Consider the following 21,876-nt stretch of genomic DNA (forward strand, 5'->3'; position numbering starts at 1 on the left):
GTGTACATCAACTGTGCCATCTGTCGAGCAGGTACTCAAGTACTCCATGTCAACACAGAACCAATTTTCTCCTCGGCCCACTGGGTCTCTATTGGGGAGGAAGGGAGGGTCCTTTAATATATGATCACCGGGTAAGTATATTCAAAAATTTATTTTATTAATAAAAATAACATTTTTCAATATTAAACTTAGCCGGTGATCATATAAGCTGATTCACACCCAGGGGGGTGGGTAGAGACCAGCATTACATGTTGACATTATTATGAGCTAAGTATTTTGTATTTCATTTTAGCAGTTATTCAAAATAACAAACATAAAATAAATAAGTACCTGGTAAGGAAGTCGACTTGAACAATTACTCTGCCTTTTTAAGTACGTCTTCCTTACTGAGCCTCGCGATCCTCATAGGATGCTGAGCGACTCCTAGGAGCTGAAGTATGAAGGGTTGCAACCCATACTAAAGGACCTCATCAAAACCTCTAATCTAGGCGCTTCTCAAGAAATGACTTTGACCACCCGCCAAATCAAGTAGGATGCGAAAGGCTTCTTAGCCTTCCGGACAACCCAAAAACAATAATAAAACATTTCAAGAGAAAGATTAAAAAAGGTTATGGAATTAGGGAATTGTAGTGGTTGAGCCCTCACCCACTACTGCACTCGTTGCTACGAATGGTCCCAGAGTGTAGCAGTTCTCGTAAAGAGACTGGACATTCTTAAGATAAAAAGACGCGAACACTGATTTGCTTTTCCAATAGGTTGCGTCGATTATACTTTGCAGAGATCTATTTTGTTTAAAGGCCACGGAAGTTGCGACAGCTCTAACTTCGTGTGTCCTTACCTTCAGCAAAGCTTGGTCTTCCTCACTCAGATGGGAATGAGCTTCTCGTATTAACAGTCTGATAAAATAGGATAAAGCATTCTTTGACATAGGCAAAGATGGATTCTTAACTGAACACCAAAAAGCTTCAGACGGGCCTCGTAAAGGTTTTTAAATAGAACTTAAGAGCTCTTACAGGACATAAGACTCTTTCTAGTTCATTTCCAACCATACGATAAGTTTGGAATATCGAACGATATTGGTCAAGGCCGAGAAGGCAGCTCGTGTTTGGCTAGAAAACCAAGTTGTAGAACATGTAGCCGTTTCGGATGAGAATCCGATGTTCTTGCTGAAGGCATGAATCTCACTGACTCTTTTAGCTGTGGCTAAGCATATCAGGAAAAGAGTCTTAAAGGTGAGATCTTTCAGGGAGGCTGATTGTAGCGGTTCGAACCTGTCTGACATAAGGAATCTTTGTACCACGTCTAAATTCCAACCAGGTGTAACCAAACGACGCTCCTTCGTGGTCTCAAAAGACTTAAGGAGGTCCTGTAGATCTTTATTGTTGGAAAGATCTAAGCCTCTGTGACGGAAGACTGATGCCAACATGCTTCTGTAACCCTTGATAGTGGGAGCTGAAAGAGATCGTTCTTTCCTCAGATATAAGAGAAAGTCAGCTATTTGAGTTACAGAGGTACTGGTCGAGGATACGGATACTGACTTGCACCAGTTTCGGAAGATTTCCCACTTCGATTGGTAGACTCTAAGGGTGGATGTTCTCCTTGCTCTAGCAATCGCTCTGGTTGCCTCCTTCGAAAAGCCTCTAGCTCTCGAGAGTCTTTCGATAGTCTGAAGGCAGTCAGACGAAGAGCGTGGAGGCCTTGGTGTACCTTCTTTACGCGTGGCTGACGTAGAAGGTCCACCCTTAGGGGAAGTGTTCTGGGAACGTCTACTAGCCATCGAAGTACCTCGGTGAGCCATTCTCTCGCGGGCCAGAGGGAAGCAACTAGCGTCAACCTTGTCCCTTCGTGAGAGGCGAACTTCTGCAGTACCTTGTTGACAATCTTGAACGGAGGGAATGCATATAGATCTAGATGTGACCAATCTAGTAGAAAGGCATCTATATGAACTGCTGCTGGGTCCGGGATTGGTGAGCAAAATATTGGGAGCCTCTTGGTCATCGAGGTTGCGAAGAGATCTATGGTTGGCTGGCCCCAGGTGGCCCAAAGTCTCTTGCATACATCCTTGTGGAGGGTCCATTCTGTTGGAATTATTTGTCCCTTCCGACTGAGACAATCTGCCATGACATTCAAGTTGCCTTGGATGACCCTCGTTACTAGTGAAATGTCTAGACCTTTTGACCAGGTGAGGAGGTCCCTTGCGATCTCGTACCATGTCAGAGAGTAGGTCCCTCCTTGCTTGGAGATGTACGCCAAAGCCGTGGTGTTGTCCGAGTTCACCTCCACCACTTTGCCTTGAAGGAGAGACCTGAAGCTTTTCCAGGTCAGACGTACTGCCAGTAGCTTCTTGCAGTTGAAATGCATTGTCCTTTGACTCGAGTTCCATAATCCCCAGCATTCCCTACCGTCTAAAGTCGCACCCCAGCCTACGTCCGATGCGTCCGAGAAGAGAACGTGGTTGGGAGTCTGAACAGTCAGGGGAAGACCCTCTCTAAGGTTGATATAGTCCTTTCACCAAGTCAGACCAGACTTTATCTTTCCGGAAACCGGGATCGAGACCGCTTCTAGCGTCTTGTCCTTTTTCCAGTGAAAAGCTAGATGGTATAGAAGAGGACGGAGGTGTAGTCTTCCTAGTGACACAAATTGATCCACGGATGACAGTGTCCCTACCAGACTCATCCACAGCCTGACTGGGCAGCGTTCCTTCTTCAGCATCTTCTGGATGGATAGCAGGGCTGGGGGTTGATCGTCTTGTTCAGCAACGTCCTCATCAGAGGGTTCCTCATCCGAAACTGATGAGGAAACGGCAATGGAGTGGGCAACGTCTGACTAGCTGAATCCGGTCGCACTGGTGGATGCGTGACGGAGCCGGACGCAATATCATGGCACTGCTGCACAGTCTGTGAACTGTCAACGACCATGGGTGCGCGAGGAAGTACAGCGTCAACCCGAAACTGTCTAGACTGTCTGGGTTGTGCAGTCAACACCCTACCGGGTTGCTGAGGTTGACGCACTGCGTCACAACAAGTCCCCTCTGCTGGTTGTTGAACGTCTTCCTAGTGACACACTGAACGTCCACAACCACCTCCGAGCGTCGCTTAACGTCAACGTGCGACTGGCAACCCACACTGGGTCGCATCGGTGGAGGAACCACCTCAACTGGCAGACGCGAGTAGGATACCTCAGCGTCAACAGGGCGCACAACCAACCGGTTGGAAGGTTGTTGGCCAGAAGGTTCTTCTCCGTATTTAAGTCCTCTATCAAGGACACAAGCTTGGACTGCATGTCTAGCAGCAAAGCCCATTTAGGGTCTACGGGAGCAGGTGTGGCAACAGACGGGGTTAGCGACTGAGGCGGAACCATATACCATCCCTGGAAGCCTTGTTATGTGTGACATAATAGTACAGCAAAACTTCAAAGGCTCGACAAAAGTTGAGAAGTTGACCTGTAAACAACTTGGAGCGTCTCCTGGCTAGGCGCCAGGGCGAGTCTACCAGAATTGAGAAGTCTATCTGGGCAGAGGCATGAACTCCCAAGCCGAGAACTTCTCTCGTGTCCTAACAGACTCTCGCTCTATAAGCCAGTTTAAAAGAAGGGAAATCAAAGGCTGTATCCCTAAAACTCCTCCTGGTGCAAAAACCAGTCGCCTAGCCAACGTAACGCTCTCTAGGAGAGCGAGAGAGCACTAGCTTAACAACAACGGCTTCGAAGTAGTTAGGCCTAGTGTAAGTTCTGACGTTAGGCGAACGAGGAGCAGCAGTTACAAGATCCGGACGAAGATCCTTAAAAACTCATCATGATTTAATTAAAGTCCATAGGAGGCTAAGCAGCTTAAGGCTCCTCTCCAAATGACAGAGTCCTCAAAGGAATATCAGTAGGAGGGAGAACAGCACTTTCTCATCTACAGGAACCTTGTCAGATAAAAGCTAGGTTATCTCAGTGAGGGTCTCACTGGTGCATTAGCAGCAGACCAGAAGGCAACGTTATGTAACTGCTTGACAGTCTGTGAACTGTCAAAAACTGAACTGTCAACCACAACAGGTGCGTGAGGACATACAGCACTGGTGCATGAGTAGCAGACCAGAAGGCAACGTCATGTAACTGCTTGACAGTCTGTGAGCTGGCAACAACCATAGCTGTGTGGGGAAGCAAAGCCTCTACTCCTGACTGACTAGTCTGCTGCGGGCGAGTAGCGGTAACCACAGTGGGTTGCGGAGGTTGACGCACAGCGTCAAAACAAAGCAACTTAACTCCACCCTCCTGTTGTGTGGTAACTCGCGAACGTCAACGAAGGGTAGCGTGCGTCTGTGAACGTCAACGTGCGGCTGGCAGGGTACACTGCGCATGGGTGGTGGAACTCTCACAGGCGGAGTGCGGGAGCAGGTAGCGTCAGCGTCTACTGTACGCACAACCGTGGTTGGTTGTAGGCTAACGGGTGCAGCGTCAACCTTCTCCGCACGATACTCCTGCATAAAAGATGCTAACTGTGTCTGCATAGACTGTAGCAAAGACCACTTAGGGTCTACAGCAGCAGGTGCGGCAACAGACGGTGTTACTGCCTGTTGCGGTACCACTTTGCCTCTCTTAGGAGGTGTGCAGTCATCGGAAGACTGCAGCGAGTCCGAACTGACCCAGTGGCTACACCTGGGCCGTTGGACTTGCGCGGAAGGGACCGACTTGCGCTTAATAAGCTGCGAGACCTTGGTCCAAGGTTTCTTACGAGAAACCTCTTCCGCAGACGAGAAGTAAATGGGCTCTCTCGTCTTTGTGTGGGTGGGGCGATCTTGGGTAGATACGCCCGAAACCACGGAGGGAAAAACGTCTGTTCGTTGATCAAGGCCTGACGAACCCATAAGTCGTTCGACATTACTTCTCCCCTGGGCTTGGGAGCTTGCAAGAGGTCCCGGACTAGGTGAACGACAGGCACGAACAGACGAACCCTCGGACGCAACACTGTAACACTTTGCGCATATCACTTTATCACTTCGATTTTCTGTTTTGCACTTATTTCACTGAAATCGAAACTTTTACTGATTTCAACCTGAAACACGCAATTCTACCCTTCATTAAAAGGTAGTAATTGCGAAAACAGAAAACATATATAAAGATAAAGAATTCAGTGGCTGGGAAAGAGACTAAACACTAGTTCAAATAAACTACGTTTACAATCTCTCACCGCACATAGCCTGGGGACAAGAATAAAACCCTAGAAACGTTTTACCTTCTTCCCCGTACAGCGACTAGGGAGGAGAGTAACACGAGAACAACGTTACCCGCTAGAACGGAACGTTTTTTCTCCTCTCTCTCCCTCCGTCTCTATCTCTCTCTCTCTTTCTCTCTTGATTTCGTACCTGAGAGAAGAGCCCAATTATATATCGTCAAAACATGTTATTTGGCTAAAGGAAAAAAACTGAAAGGTTTTCCAAATAAAAAGTTCCTTTAATTTAGAATTTAAACCATTTAAGCTAAGAAAGAATGAACGAAACGTCAGAATCGATTTACTCTTACTGCAAAGTGAAACCGTGATACACTCTCTCTCTATCGTAACGATAGAGCGCATGTTGAACGTCCTGAACGTCAACAACTGCGTAGTCTAAAAAACTAAACGTTAGTTCATCTTTGAAAACAGTACGAGACTATCAAAGAAATTCTTTCATAAAACATTAAATTTAAAAAGTTTTAAATTCTTTAAAGGCTAAATACGATATAACGGGCTCAACGTTGATTAACTTCGGTTCCAAGTTAGGACCGCCTACTATCAGGAAAGGTCGCATATAAACAAAACATAAAAATTTATTTTTATATGTTTATAATAAAAGGAAAGTTAATCGAAGAGGCCTAATAAAGGCGGAGATATAAAATATATAGAACTATAACGTGTTAAGCAAAATTACTAAAAACCTAAACACACTTCCGTCTAAGGGAAGGGTCGGCCATTTAAAAGTGAAAGAGAGTCCATACTCTCTTTGTCACCATAATTAAATCTATCCAAAACGAGTTCAAGTTTTGAGATGAAGATAAAACCCCTGCATAGCGAAAGCTCAAAACTAGAATAGTGTACTTCACCAAATAGTTGTGAAAACAAATCCAGTTAGTAACAGCGTATTTAGTAGGTCTTGCCAGTGGCACGACAGAGAGAAAATTGGTTCTGTGTTGACATGGAGTACTTGAGTACCTGCTCGACAGATGGCGCAGTTGATGTACACCCCCACCTGTATAGAGATCGCTGGCGTATTTTGTCCTTAGGTTTTTCTGTCGGGCAGCAGAGCTGACAGCTTATATGATCACCGGCTAAGTTTAATATTGAAAAAACTTAAATACTATGAAAAGGGCAAAACAAAAGAGGAAAAAAAAATATGAAACACTAGGGAAAAAAAATTGAGAGTCCCATGGAAACAGAACAAACCTAATCGAAAGAGGATAGACAAAGACACTAAGTTTGTGATAGGAAAAGTGATAATCAGACAAAACTAAATTTTTAAAACCTCAAACGCAAACTAACCTGACTTCCAAAAATTCCCCAAAACCACTGTTCTTTCCTTATCCAGGGAATCAAAGTCCAAATCAAATAGTTAGCAAATGGTTGATAATGAGTTCCTTATATTCTACTTCAGTTCTTAGTTACTTTTAACTTGAAACCGGTATTCGATTAAGGAATATTACTTTATCAGGATACACAATAAAAAACCTATGGTTTCAAAAACTTTTGTAAATGCCTGGAGCAGCTACAAAGGGGGTACACATCAACAATTCAAGCAATGTCAGAGACTGATTAGATAGGCAAGGCCTGGTCAAGTCTCGGAAGTAAAGGTGAGCGCTGGCGAGCAGGAGGAAGATCTACGGCAAGACTCAGCTACCGGAGATCGTCCACAGCAGGCGAGCGCTAGATCGCTACTGATAGTGTTCAGGGGACCTGACACGCGTGGCAGATCGATGGCGATCGTTGACGCGCAGGAGATCGCTGACGAGCAGGCGAACGTTGACGCGTCTCTGGTCGCTGGCGAGCTGGTGATCGCTGGCGAGCTGGTGATCGCTGGCGAGCAGAAGGCAACGTGTGGAATCCTGTGCGTAGAAGAAGAGTCCTTGTCCAAGACCTGAACCGAAGTTCTAGATTGCGCGGGCGAACGTGGGCTCACAGGGCGCGTATCAGGAACCAACAGGAACAGCAGCGACGATCATCAGGAGAGCGCTGACGAACAGGAGAGCGCTGGCAAACAGGAGAGCGCTAGCGCTCAGGAAAAAGCTGATGAGCAGGAGAACGCCTGTGCGCTAACACTGAGCAGGAGAGCGCCTGTGCGCTAACACTGAGCAGGAGAGAACACTGCAGAAGGGCGCGCAGGGGAACCCTGACATGCAAGGGAAGCACCCCCGTGGGAGGCAACCCTTTGCCTCGAAGGGACCGTTGTCCGTCGGAAGACGAGGTCAGACTGCTGTCCATCTGCACCAGGGGTGGAAGGTCAAGAAGGCGTTGGAGATCGATCCCCGGAGAGATCTAAAGAGGAAGGAGCTGCAGGCTGCATACGGAGATTCAAAAAGGCGCCTCTTAGCACCCTTATAGGGAGATGGGAGGCCCTTACGATGTAGCGGACGGTGAGCCTTACGGCGAAGGCGGCCAACAGCAACAACAGCAGAAGAGTCCTCCGAAGAGGAGTCTCTATGAGTGTACTCTCTCGCGAACGAAAGAAAAACACTTCGTAGAAGACGGGTCAGCCAGTGACCTAAAAAGAGAAATCCTCCGAAGAGGGGCTCCTGCAGTTGCCCAGCCCCTTGAGCGTAACTGCAGGTGCGACCGCTCAGCACCAAGAGCATAGTCGCACGAAAAAAAGGCAAGAGAAGAACCCCCCAAAGGAGAAAAACTCAAGCCTGGACAGGAAAACTTCCCTCGGAAGGAAAGTTACCCACCCAAGGAGGCGAGCCTCCTGAGTGTTCTAAAATGAACAGGAGAGCTGTCAATCGTGACGGGAGTACTTCCAGGAGAAGGAGACACGTCCCTGACGAAGATCTATAGGGGAGGCAGCAACAGCCGAATCCCCAGGCCTCAACAAGACAGCTCACTCTGTTGTCACATTACAGAAACGAACTAGATCGGTAACTGTAAAAAATAAAACAAAATCATTAGTTAACATTCATTCCCCCGGGAAGGCTCCGAAGAGGAATCCCGAGGGAAAGGAACACAAGAATTACACAACAGGCACGTGCCCTCACAACCACTTACACTCACGGAAGGAGAGCTGTAACCAACACAGAATTATAACAATTATAATTATGTAACTATGTAATTATGTAATTTAAAAATGAATGAACACTAAAGAAAGTACGAAAACCCCGAAAGAAATCGTTCTACAAAGATGAAAAATCAACAAATACAATTAGATTCATAAACTAATTGAGACAAAACGTACAGCGTAGCAACCCCACCCACACGGGAAGGAAGCTACTCAGACGTAGTAAAAGTAACGTAGTAAAAGGGTGAACGACCTCAAAGAGAGAGAGAGAGAAAGACCGTAGTCAAACTCGATCGCGACCCATGAAATTACACCATGGTGGCCTAACTGCCGAGGGCTCCACGGAGATATCGTACACTACACACACAAGCACAAACTCTGAAAAGGAAACTTACTGATTTCTATACTCAAATATATACATAAATACGAAAAAAATTTTACATATATATTGAGTAAAAGAAAAGTAAGTGATTAAGTAAAGACAAAACAAACAATGGCTGCCAAGCGAGGACAAAGACAGAGACGTCTGTCCATTGTCCGAGCCAAAAGTGAAGTGAAGCAGTTCACCGGTGTGTGAGGGGGGGAGGGGTAGCTAGCTACCACTCCCCTACCCCCCTGCTAACTAGCGCGGGGGTAATACACCCTTGTTAAATTCTAATGGCTCGCCATTTCAGCTACGCCGAAAGGTAAACCCAATGTAAATAGCGTGGTTTGTATTTCGGTTATGGAACAAATTAATTTTCAAATACTTCCCACCATTAGTTACTTTACAAAAAAAATTATAATTAATCCTTAACTTACTTTTCTCAGTTGCTTGATTGTGCAGGTGAGGGGGAAACTGTGGCCTATAATCGGCATCCCAAATTGGAGAATTGTTTGAGTAAACTTCTTCTTCAAGCATCGAAAGGAATCTAGAAACAAGAAAGTAAATCACTCACTAATAGAAAATGTCAGTATCAATAATACTTCAGCAATTACTATCACTTTAAACTTACAAAAATCAAGAAAAGTAAGACTTAACCCTTTTACCCCCAAAGGACGTACTGGTACGTTTCACAAAAGCCATCCCTTTACCCCTATGAACGTACCTTGTAAAAACTGCTATAAAAAATTTTTTTTCATATTTTTGATAATTTTTTGAGAAAATTCAGGCATTTTCCAAGAGAATGAGACCAACCTGACCTCTCTATGACAAAAATTAAGGTTGTTAGAGCAATTTGAAAAAAATATACTGTAAAATGTGCTGGGAAAAAAATAACTCCTTGGGGGTTAAGGGTTGGAAATTTCCAAATACCCCGGGGGTAAAAGGGTAAAAAACTATAATCTAACTTACTTTGGGAAATGATTTAGCAACAGCAACCTCTTCTCGGCAGGCATCTTTTCCTTCTCTGCTCGGAACTTATCGAGAAGCTGCTTCCGTAGAGTATGGAAGACAGCTCGCATAAATGTTCGACCAAATATCCACGTGGTTTCATGATGAGGGAGAGAATCACAAAGCTGAGGTACATAGCTGAAGCACAACCACCTATAAACAAACAAAATGGCAATTGAACACATCATTAAGCAAAATAGATTAAATTCATAGTTGATAACATATTGGGAAAATAGATAGCTTTCAATTCACAAAACTAGGATTGCTAGTTAGTTTATCGTTGTTGGTGACAAATCAAATTGTATCTCGTCTTACTAATTAGAATTAATACAAAACTGAGGTCTTACCTCTTAACAGGATATGAAAACCAAAGTGTTTGATCCTTAATACCCTCTTACAGACAATCCACACCGAAGGCTTTGTAAAAACCATATTCTTTTTAAAATGTATTTGAAATGAAACCCTACTAAAGTTTTTCTTTTATATATAATGGCACCCTAGCAGTACCAGCTGAACTCGGTTGAGTCCCTTGTTAGGCTGGGAGGAACGTAGAGAGTAGAGGTCCCCTTTTTTGTTTTGTTTCATTTGTTGATGTCGACTACCCCCCAAAATTGGGGGAAGTGCCTTGGTATATGTATGTATGTATATAATGGACAAGTTCCCGTAACACAGTCAATTTTACTTCACATAAATACATTACTACATACATACCTCGTATAATTTACTTTATACGCAGAACTTTCTTCTTCGGTGGTATGGGCCCTTCTGGCAGACGGAGTCTCTAATCTCCAGTGGTTGAGGCAATGTAGAAACATCTTTGCGAGATCACTCATCATCTGAAAGTCCTTTAAAAAACATTGTATCAAAATCACATAAATTTCAAGTTCTCATAGGCTTTTTATGCTAACCTTATTTTCTAGAGGTTCCTGTCCATACAACATACAACTATTCAATTTTGAATACGGTATTAAAACTACCAAAGCTAAACTTCTTACTTCAAGATTGCCTGTCTTTGAAATTAGGTCACTGATACCTTTATTGAGATATGCGTTTATCAAATTGATCAATTAAAGTCCAATTTACCACAAATTGATTCTTTGCAAAATCTGATTATCTATAAATTTTGAGAATTAGTTCCATTCCGATGTAACATTCAAATTTTCCTAAATTGTCAAGGCATGCATCAAATATGGCTTACTTATTTTTTGCTTAAAATTTTTAATTCAGCCACCATTATAAAACTCCAATACCATAGTTATGGTAACAAAATATCTACATTTATTCTACAATTATCCTTTCAAGTCATAAATGATGTGTTCCAGACTGTCTCAATTTCTTATACAAATAAATAATATTTCTATGAAATTCACATGAAGTAGAAATGGCTTTACCCTTGAAAGCTGTGCTTGCGTCAATATTTATCCTTTGAAAATAATATCTGGTTGGGATGGCTTCAGGTGAACTGAAGCAGGCTTTGATTGCATACCCTCTTATGGGTCACACTCTAAGTCTAGTAGGATTACTAGGGTGGCAGAACAGATAGCTACTAGGAATCAGTGCAATATTTTAAGGCCCTTCTTTTAAAGGCCTACTGTTCCTTTCTATCATTCTCACCTTTTGGCCTCTGTAGGCTCTTACACTTTACAGAAAATGTTTGGTGCATTAGAAAGCCAAGTAAAAGTTCCAGCAAGACTCCTTGTTATTCTAGGAGAACGCAATAATGGTCTCTACCAAGCCATCCCGAGAAGGGGAAAGCTAGCCCCTTTTCATCAAGTTTGGGAAAGCCTTCTTCCAAAGCAGTGGGTTCTCTCTGTGGTGAGAGAGGGTTATCTGATTCCACAATGCTCTAACCACCTTTTGTCTGTAGTTCCCCTTCCATTGCCCAGTTACCTTAAAGACCACATCAAATCTCATCTTCTGAAATTAGAAACTTCAAAGCTTCAGAAGAAACAAGAAATAAAGGAAGTCTCCCATGGTTAGTTGAGAATGTGGAATTTCCAGCTGTAACTTAATCGTCATGGGGACCCGAAATCTTACCTCCATGTTAACTGCTGTACCTAGAACTTTATGCAGTATTAAAGGTTCTTTAGACTCAAGAGTCACTAAGGCTTTAGTCATGGAAGCTCACTTTAAATATGATCCTGGACAGGTGAGGGACATTAGAAGGGACGTTTCTTTCCTTAATGCTTGTAAGACCGTATGGCATATTTTACAGATAACATGACACTGCTTACTTACATTCGGAAACGGGGGTAAGAGGTCGGAACTGCTGTTCCACAAAGCGGAAGAACTGTCGCCATGGATGGAGCTACTGGGGATCTGCCACTTACCTTAGTTTATTTCAGGGAGTTGTATGTCCTTGCAGATTAGTTAGGCAGGAAACGACAAGTGTTTCTCAACAAAAGGTTTCTACACCTTATAGCATGTCAAGATGTGGAGTTGGTGGGGAAGACCTAACGTAGACATGGTTACGATTTCGCTCAACAAGAATCTGAATGTCTTTCGCTCACTTATTATGGATCCAACGACAAGGAAGATATATGTCATACTAGAGGACTGGTTGAACCTGGACCTTATGCTTTTCCCCAGTTCTCAATGATTTGGGCAATGAGAAACAAGTTCAGGGTGTCTTCGAATAGCAGAATGACACTCATGGTTCAATATTGGCCTCAGAGAAAATGGTTTACAGATCTATGGTTTCTGTAGTTAGATTGACTGAGAAGGTTACCTAACCAACCCAGAAAACTTCTGTTATGAGGGGTGCACTGATGAATCATGAGTCAGCTAACCACATGGAGACTCCGCCACGACCTCAAAGAAAAATGGTTTTCTTGATCCTCTAAATTGTCTACAATAGCTTCCCAAGACATTGCTACCAATCATCTGTATCAGAAATAGTAGCACGTCTATTTTGATTGGCACAAATCTAGGAAAGTATTGATGATTAGAATTAGTTTGAAAAATATTACCCAATTTTTACACTTTCTATTCTTTGAGAAGAAAATCTCTATTTCAGCTATCAGTGTTGTAAGCCCTTGCGTAATACCATTACAGTATCAAACATCTTGGATTAGATTCACCTTCTTAAGGTATTATCGCAGATGTCCTCATATCTTTTACTATTTCTAAACCTCAGGTTATCAGGTCAGTTCATTGGAATTTGGATGAGATTTTACAATACTTTATTTTAAAAGTCCACCTTTTGAGCTTTTGGAAATACTATCTTTTAAGGATCGTACCACCAAAACTCTATTTCAGTTGGCTTTCGCCAACCGTATTAGTGAACTCCGGGGTCTTTCTGAAGTAACAAAATAAAATAATTTTCCCTCTCTAGACAAGCTTTAGACCAAGAATGATTTTAAAGGTAAGAGTCTTCTACGGTTTTTCCACTTTCCCTCTTCAGAGAGGAAGGTGGGTTGTAGTTCAAAGAATAGATTTCTTTATCCTATAAGAGCAGTGAAAGTTTATCTAGACAAGGTGAATAGTGTTTAAGGAAGAAGGTTCCTAATTTGTATTGTGAGATTTAGGTGCCAGGGTACCTTCTTTCCAACAATGCTACGTCTTTTCTTATTAAGGCTTTAGTCATGGAAGCTCACTTTAAATATGATCCTGGACAGGTGAGGGACATTAGAAGGGATGCTACTTTTCTTAATGTTTGTAAGAATCTGTCTTCAGATAAGGTTTTGACTGAATCAATGGTTTACCATATCTATTTTTGCCAAGCACTACTTAAGCCTGGTTTTCTTAAAAAGATTGCTGGGTGTTAGGTCATATTGTAGCAGCAGGTGATGTACTAATATAATTTGGTATTTGGAATGTTTATTTTGGGAAAATGGTAGTGATTAGGATACCTTTAATTTGGTGTTGGGTTTTTTGCGACCATGGCAAGGGGTATGTTAGACTTTCTCAATCTGTAACAGAATTCTTGCGAAAGATAAGAGGATATGTCAAGACTTTGTTGGTTTCCTGAAGTACAGGAAATTAAGGAGAGATTTGTTTTGGATTGTCAGGAAGAGTTTGAGTTTTAATAGGTTTTTTGGTTTGGTTTTCCTTTCCCTCACCTTACCACCTCATTGTAACTGTGAGATGCAGCAATATGAACCTCAAATGTTTTATAGATATAAATGAAAATTTAATAATTTAATTATTTCTATACTTACCTGAGGTTTATATATTCATCCCTACCTCCCAATTGGTTAAGTATGTGTATGTGAGTCAGTGCCACAAGACCCTGTCGTCATTTGGCACCTTTCTGGGAAGAGGAGGTGGCACCCCATTTATGTGAATGAATTAGGTATCCCTTTTGGTATGATAGAGGAGACTGATAAAAATCCTTTATTACCCTTTTCGTGTAGGAAGGGTCGTGCATATAAAATCCTCTGCTAGGTCTGTGTGTTTGGGTGTGTGTTATGTGTATGTACATGCATGGTGGAGAGAGAGAGGATGGACCACACTTCTTGCCAGACAACGCCATCTATATGGCAGTAACATAATGCAGTACTACTATACTATATTGCAGAAGTCACAATTGGGAGTCAGAGAAAACAGGAAATTTTTAAAGGATACACACTGATGCAAGCAATGCTTTTAAGGATAAAGCCATACAAACCTCAGGTGAGTGGAACCTCAGATGAGTATGGAAATATAAAAATAATCAATTTCATTATAAAAAATCAAATATTTGCAATAAATGAAAACTTCAAGTACTCTATAAAATCAATACGCTGTGTCTTCAAGGTGGTATTCCTAAAACTGTCTAACTACTAAAATGAAACATAAAAATACTCTGTGAACTATACAGTAATCATAAATTTCAGAACTAATTCTTCGAGTAAGCCTTAAAAGTCTAGAAATATGACTTGATATTTTTTCCAACTAATTACAACTACACTTTTTACTCCACATATATCTTTTAAAATTGATTAAAAAAAGTATTACAAATACATTATATAATAATTCAAGCAGGAATTTTACATCTTTTCTTAACATCTCAAGTTATGTATTTTTACTTTTTTTCTTTTTTTTAATGAATATCTAATATCACTATTCCTTCCCAAAGTCTGTGATTACACCACAACATAGGCTATTAAGCTAGAAAAAAACAATACCTTAAATAATTGTTCTGTATAAACAAGTAACTCTGGTATCAAAATAGATTATGATCTATATTTATAAGCATGAACCTTCTCACAAATAAAAAAGAAGCAAAAATATCTGAGCTCTTACTTTCTGTGGAAGATGGTTGAATTTATGAAGGACAAAGTTTGTTACACCCTTGAAAATGGCTGGTCTTTCAAATGGAGGAGTACCCAGAGGGCCTTCTAGGGTTGGTACAGTCACTTGCAAGATACATTTTCGGAGACGACGGAATAGATAGGAGTACACCTAAGGAGAGAAATTGATATGTAATTATACAGTACTAATACATATACAGTAATAACTCAGGATACGAAATTAATTCGCTGCACAGTGGCTTTCGTAACATATTTTTGTATTATGAAATAGAATGAAATAAACCCAAATACATTTAAATATTTCAATATACCTAAAATTACAGCACAAATTTTGTTTTGTATCCCAAGTATTTTTCCGTAATGAGGCAAAAAATCTTTGTATGTCGTTACGTAAAATTAGTTTTTCGTATACAGAAAATTTCATATCTAGAGGTTTCACTATAATATTTACTTGAAAAATGGCTCTTTATGAAATATCTCATGCAAATTGTCACTTCAGTAAAAGTGGCTAGTGAAAATGATGAAATTCAAAGTATCAAATTTGTTGCCTGAATGAATTTTTAAAGTGTCACAATCCTAGTGCCAGATTCACACTAGACAAAAGAATGAAAGTCTACTTTACCCCTAGTATATATGTGATAAGTATTTTACTATCAAGATTAGAGTATGAAATGATGAAGTTTGTACATATCTGAATGTTCTGTGACAGGCAATTGAAAAAAATAAAAAAATAAAATGCGACAAAAATAATAATCTATGGGTCATAATATGATATTTTAATTATAAAATAAATTTTTGAATATACTTACCCGGTGAATATATAGCTGCAACTCTGTTGCTCGACAGACAAAAAACTGTACAAAAAAAACTCGCTAGCGATCGCTATACAGGTTGCGGGTGTGCTCATCAGCGCCAACTGTCGGCCAGATACCAAACTCTATGTAAACAAAGACTCAATTTTCTCCTCATCCCACTGCGTCTCTATTGGGGAGGAAGGGAGGGCCGTTTAATTTATATTCACCGGGTAAGTATATTCAAAAATTTATTTTATAATTAAAATATCATTTTTAAATATTTAACTTAGCCGGTGAATATATAGCTGATTCACACCCAGGGTGGTGGGTAGAGACCAGTTAAATATGTTTACATCTTATGAGCTAAGAGTTTTTATTTCATTTTAGAAGTTATCAAAATAACAAAAACAAAATAAATAGGTACCTGGTAAGGAAGTCGACTTAGACGATTACTCTGCCTTATAAGTACGTCTTCCTTACGGAGCCTCGCGATCCTCTTAGGATGCTGACAGACCCCTAGGAGCTGGAGTATCAAGGGCTGCAACCCATACAACAGGACCTCCTCAAACCCCTAATCTGGGCGCTCTCAAGAAATGACTTTGACCACCCGCCAAATCAACCAGGATGCGAAAGGCTTCTTAGCCTTCCGGACAACCCATAAAAAACAACATTTCAAGAGACAGATTAAAAGGATATGGAATTAGGGAATTGTAGTGGTTGAGCCCTCACTCACTACTGCACTCGCTGCTACGAATGGTCCCAGTGTGTAGCAGTTCTCGTAAAGAGACTGGACATCTTTCAAGTAAAATGACGCGAACACTGACTTGCTTCTCCAATAGGTTGCGTCCATTATACTTTGCAGAGATATATTTTGCTTAAAGGCCACGGAAGTTGTTACAGCTCTAACTTCGTGCGTCTTCACCTTAAGCAAAGTTCGGTCTTCCTCACTCAGATGTGAATGAGCTTCTCGTATTAACAATCTGATAAAGTCTGACCAAGCATTCTTTGACATAGGCAAGGATGGTTTCTTAACTGAACACCATAAAGCTTCAGATTGGCCTCGTAAAGGTTTAGTACGCTTTAAATAGAACTTAAGAGCTCTAACAGGGCATAAGACTCTTTCTAGTTCATTGCCTACGATCTCCGATAAGCTGGAAATATCGAAAGATTTAGGCCAAGGCCGAGAAGGCAGCTCATTTTTGGCTAGAAAACCAAGTTGCAGCGAACAAGTGGCTTTTTCCGACGAAAATCCGATGTTCTTGCTGAAGGCATGAATCTCACTGACTCTTTTAGCCGAGGCTAAGCATACCAGGAAAAGAGTCTTAAGAGTGAGATCTTTCAGGGAGGCTGATTGTAACGGCTCCAACCTGTCTGACATGAGGAATCTTAGTACCACGTCTAAATTCCATCCAGGGGTAGCCAAACGACGCTCCTTGGTGGTCTCAAAAGACTTAAGGAGGTCTTGCAGATCTTTATGTTGGAAAGATCTAAGCCTCTATGCCGGAAGACCGATGCCAACATGCTTCTGTAGCCCTTGATAGTGGGAGCTGAAAGGGATCGTCCTTTTCTCAGGTATAAGAGAAAATCAGCTATTTGAGCTACAGAGGTACTGGTCGAGGATACAGAAACTGACTTGCACCAGTCTCGGAAGACTTCCCACTTCGATTGGTAGACTCTAATGGAAGACGCTCTCCTTGCTCTAGCAATCGCACTGGCTGCCTCCTTCGAAAAGCCTCTAGCTCTCGAGAGTCTTTCGATAGTCTGAAGGCAGTCAGACGAAGAGCGTGGAGGCTTTGGAGTACCTTCTTTACGTGTGGCTGACGTAGAAGGTCTACCCTTAGAGGAAGACTTCTGGGAACGTCTACTAACCATCGAAGTATCTCGGTGAACCATTCTCTCGCGGGCCAGAGGGAAGCAACTAACGTCAACCTTGTCCCTTCGTGAGAGGCGAACTTCTGCAGTACCTTGTTGACAATCTTGAACGGTGGGAATGCGTAGAGATCCAGATGTGACCAATCTAGGAGGAAAGCATCTATATGTATTGCTGCTGGGTCCGGGACTGGAGAGCAATAGATTGGAAGCCTCTTGGTCAGCGAGGTTGCAAAGAGATCTATGGATGGTTTACCCCAAGTGGCCCAAAGTCTCTTGCACACATCCTTGTGGAGGGTCCATTCGGTTGGAATTACTTGCCCTTTCCGACTGAGACAATCTGCTATGACGTTCAAGTCGCCTTGGATGAACCTCGTTACTAGGGAGATGTCTTGACCTTTTGACCAGATGAGCAGGTCCCTTGCGATCTCGTACAACGTCAGTGAGTGGGTACCTCCTTGTTTGGAGATGTACGCCAAGGCCGTGGTGTTGTCCGAGTTTACTTCCACCACTTTGCCTCGAAGGAGATACTCGAAGCTTTTCAAGGCCAGATGAATTGCCAACAGCTCCTTGCAGTTGATATGCATGCTCCTCTGACTCGAGTTCCACAGACCTGAGCATTCCCGACCGTCCAGTGACGCGCCCCAGCCCAAGTCCGATGCGTCCGAGAAGAGAACGTGGTCGGGAGTCTGAACAGCCAGGGGAAGACCCTCTCTTAGGTTGATATTGTCCTTCCACCAAGTCAGACAAGACTTTATCTTTCCGGAAATCGGGATCGAGACCGCTTCTAGCGTCTTGTCCTTTTTCCAGTGAAAAGCCAGATGGTATTGAAGAGGACGGAGGTGTAGTCTTCCTAGTGATACAAACTGTTCCAGGGATGACAGCGCCCCCACCAGACTCATCCACAGCCTGACTGAGCAGCGTTCCTTCTTCAGCATCTTCTGGATGGATAGCAGGGCTTGATCTATTCTGGGGGCTGATCGTCTTGTTGTTCAGCAACGTCCTCATCAGATAGTTCCTCATCCGAAAACTGATGAGGAAACGGCAACGGAGTGGGTAACGTCTGGCTCGCTGAGTCCGGTCGCACTGGTGCATGCGTGACGGAGCCGGACGCAACGTCATGGAATTGCTGCACAGTCTGTGAACTGTCAACAACCATGGGTGCGCGAGGAAGCACAGCGTCCACCCGAGACTGTCTAGACCGTCTGGGTTGTGCAGTCAACACCATACCGGGTGACTTGTTTTGACGCGGTGCGTCAAAACAAGTCACCTCTGATGGTTGTTGAACGTCCTGAACGTCAACAACCACCTCCGAGTGTCGCTTAACGTCAACGTGCGGCTGGCCACCCACACTGGGTCGCATCGGTGGAGGAACCACCTCAACTGGTAGACGCGAGAAGGTTACCTCAGCGTCAACAGGACGCACAACCGACCGGTTGGAAGGTTGTTGGCCAGAAGGTTCAGCAGCAACCTTCTCCGCATTAAAGTCCTCTATCAAGGACGCAAGCTTGGACTGCATGTCTTGCAGCAAAGCCCATTTAGGGTCTACGGGAGCAGGTGCGGCAACAGACGGGGTTAGCGACTGAGGCGGGTACCGCTTTCCATCCCTGAAAGCCTTGTTTATGCATGACATAATTGTACAGCAAAACTTCAAAGGCTCGAAAACAGCTGTGAAGTTGACCTGTAAAAAACTGGGAGCGTCTCCTGGCCAGGCGCCAGGGAGAGTCTACGAGATTTGAGAAGTCTATCTGGGCAGAGGCAGGAACTCCCAAGCCGAGAACTTCTCTCGTGTCGTATCAGACTCTCGCTCTATAAACCAGTTTAAAAGAAGGGAAAGCAAAGGCTGTATCCCCCAAACTCCTCCTGGTGATAAAACAGTCGCCTAGCAGACGTAAAGCTCTCTAGGAGAGCGAGAGAGCACTAGCTTATAAACAACGGCTTCGAAGTAGCTAGGCCTAGTGTAAGCTCTGACGTTTAGGCGAACGAGGAGCAGCAGTTACAAAAAGATCCGGACAAAGATCCTTAAAAATCAGCATGATTTAATTAAAGTCCATAGAGGGCTAAGCAGCTTTAGGCTCCTCTCCGTCTGACAGAGTCCTCAAGGGAATATCAGTAGGAGGGGGAACAGCAACTTCCTCATCTAAAGGAACCTTGTCCGATAAAAGCTGAGTCTCAAGCAAGGGAGAGACCTACCGTGGTGGCAATGCTTTACAAGCAGAGTCCCCACACACTGGTGCAAGCAGCGGACCAGGACGCAACGTCATGTAACTGCTAGACAGTCTGTGAACTGTCAACAACTGAACTGTCAACAACAACAGGTGCGTGAGGACGCACAGCGTCCACTCGAGACTGCTTTGACTGTCTAGACTGAGCAGTCAAAACAACTCTAGAATGCGGAGGTTGACGCACAGCGTCAAAACAAGTCAACTCCGATTGTTAGCGAACGTCCTGAACGTCAACAGGAACATCAGCAAGTGGCCTAACGTCCAAAAGTGGCTGAAAATCCACACGAGACCGCATCGAGTGTGGTTCTAAACAACCTGACTGACGTGACTTAGCTACGCCAACGTCAACAGGATGCACAAAGGAACGTTAGGTTGGCTGAAAGCCAGGATATCGATGAGATAAACGGCTAGACTCAACGGACTAATCGGCAGAATAGTCTTCCATAAGGGAGGCAAGCATATTCTGCATGTCTTGCCGTACAACCCATTAAGGATCCACGGAAATGGTTGCGGTAAGAGACGAGGGTAACGTCTGTGACCGCAACACTTTGCCAACAAAAAAGACTCTTGGAGTCTGTGTTACGTTTTTGTTAGGCGGCGAGCAGTTTTCCGATGACTGCAAAGGGTCAGAGCTGTCCTAATGGCTGTAACCAGGACGCTGGACCTGTCCTGAAAGGACTGACTTTCGCTTAAGGGTCTCGAAACCTTGTTACAGGTTTCTTATGCGAAAAGCCTTCGGATGACGAGGAGAAAAACGTCTCTCTCGCCTTATGGTAGGGGAGATCTTGGTAAGATACACCCGATACCATAGAGGGAAACGTCTGTTCGTTGATCAAGGCCTCTCGAACCCATAAGTCGTATGACATTACTTCTCCCCTGGGCTTGGGAGCTTGCAAGAGGTCCCGGACTAGGTGAACGACAGGCACGAACAGACGAACCCTCGGACGCAACACTGTAACACTTTGCGCAATATCACTTTATCACTACGATTTTCTGTTTTGCACTTATTACACTGAAATCGAACCTTTTACTGATTTCTACCTGAAGCACGCAATTCTACCCTCATCAAAAGGTAGTAAATGCGAAATCAGGCGTATAATGCAAGCATATTAATACCAGCAAAAAAACAGTAAACATCTTTTAAGATAAAAAAAAATCAGTGGTTGGGGAAGAGAATAAACACTAGTTTATTCAAAACTATGTTTTCAATCTCTCACCGTACATTGCCTGGGGACGAGAATAAAACTAAAAACGTTTTATCCTTTCTCCCCGTACAGAGACTAGGGACGAGAGTAACTCGAGAACAACGTTACCCGCTTGAACGGAACGTTTTCTCTCCTCTCTCTCCCTCCGTCTCTATATCTCTCTCTCTTTCTCTCTTGATTTCGCACCTAAGAGAAGAGCCCAATTACGTTTCGTCAAAAAAAACATGTTATTTGACCAAAGGAAAAAACTGAAAGGTTTTTCAATTAAAAAGTTCCTTTAAAATAGAATTTAAAACATTTAAGCTTTGAAAGAATGAACAAAACGTCAGAATCGATTTACTCTTTCTGCAAAGTGAAACCGTGATACACTCTCTCTCTATCGTAACGATAGAGCGCAAACTGCGTAGCATAAATAAACTAAACGTTAGTTCATCTTTGAAAACAGTACGAAGACTATTCAAAGAAATTCTTTCATAAAATATTTTATTTAAAAAGTTTTAAATCCTTAGCTCTTTAAAAGCTATTTACGATTTAAAGGGCTCAACGTTGATTAACTTCGGTTTCCAAGTTAGGACCGCCTACTCTCAGGAAAGGTCGCATATAAACAAAACATTAAAATTTATTTTTTATGTTTATTATAAATGGAAAGTTAATCGAAGAGGAAAATCTATAATTAATTTATAACGTGATAAGATAATTACTAAAAGCCTAAACACACTTCCGTCTAAGGGAAGGGTCGGCCATTTAAAAGTCAAAGAAAGTCCATACTCTCTTTGTCACCAAAAATTAAATCTATCCAAAACGAGTTCAAGATTTAAGATGAAGATAAAACACCTGCACTGCGAAAGCTCAAACCAGAATATAGTACTTCACCAAAGATGATGGGAAAAACTCCAGGTTTCAACAGCGAGTAAAGTACGTCTTGTCGACACGTCGACAGAGAGAAAATTGAGTC

General features: G+C 42.8%; 1 protein-coding gene across 3 annotated transcripts in view; it reads right to left on the reverse strand.

Moving 5' to 3' along the window:
• The window catches only part of Gcn5 (Gcn5 acetyltransferase), a 49,617-nt gene that overhangs the window by 13,879 nt on the left and 13,862 nt on the right, over window positions 1-21,876 (reverse strand). For all 3 annotated transcript variants that reach the window (XM_068368173.1, XM_068368174.1, XM_068368172.1), the window contains exons 5-8: window positions 14,821-14,979; window positions 10,306-10,439; window positions 9,556-9,747; window positions 9,024-9,133 (exon numbers count right to left, since the gene is read on the reverse strand). In XM_068368173.1, the coding sequence (XP_068224274.1) occupies window positions 9,024-9,133; window positions 9,556-9,747; window positions 10,306-10,439; window positions 14,821-14,979 (595 nt within the window). The remainder of the gene's footprint in view (window positions 1-9,023; window positions 9,134-9,555; window positions 9,748-10,305; window positions 10,440-14,820; window positions 14,980-21,876) is intronic.

Source organism: Palaemon carinicauda, unplaced genomic scaffold (genome assembly GCF_036898095.1).
Source record: "Palaemon carinicauda isolate YSFRI2023 unplaced genomic scaffold, ASM3689809v2 scaffold164, whole genome shotgun sequence".
Lineage (NCBI taxonomy): Eukaryota > Metazoa > Arthropoda > Malacostraca > Decapoda > Palaemonidae > Palaemon > Palaemon carinicauda.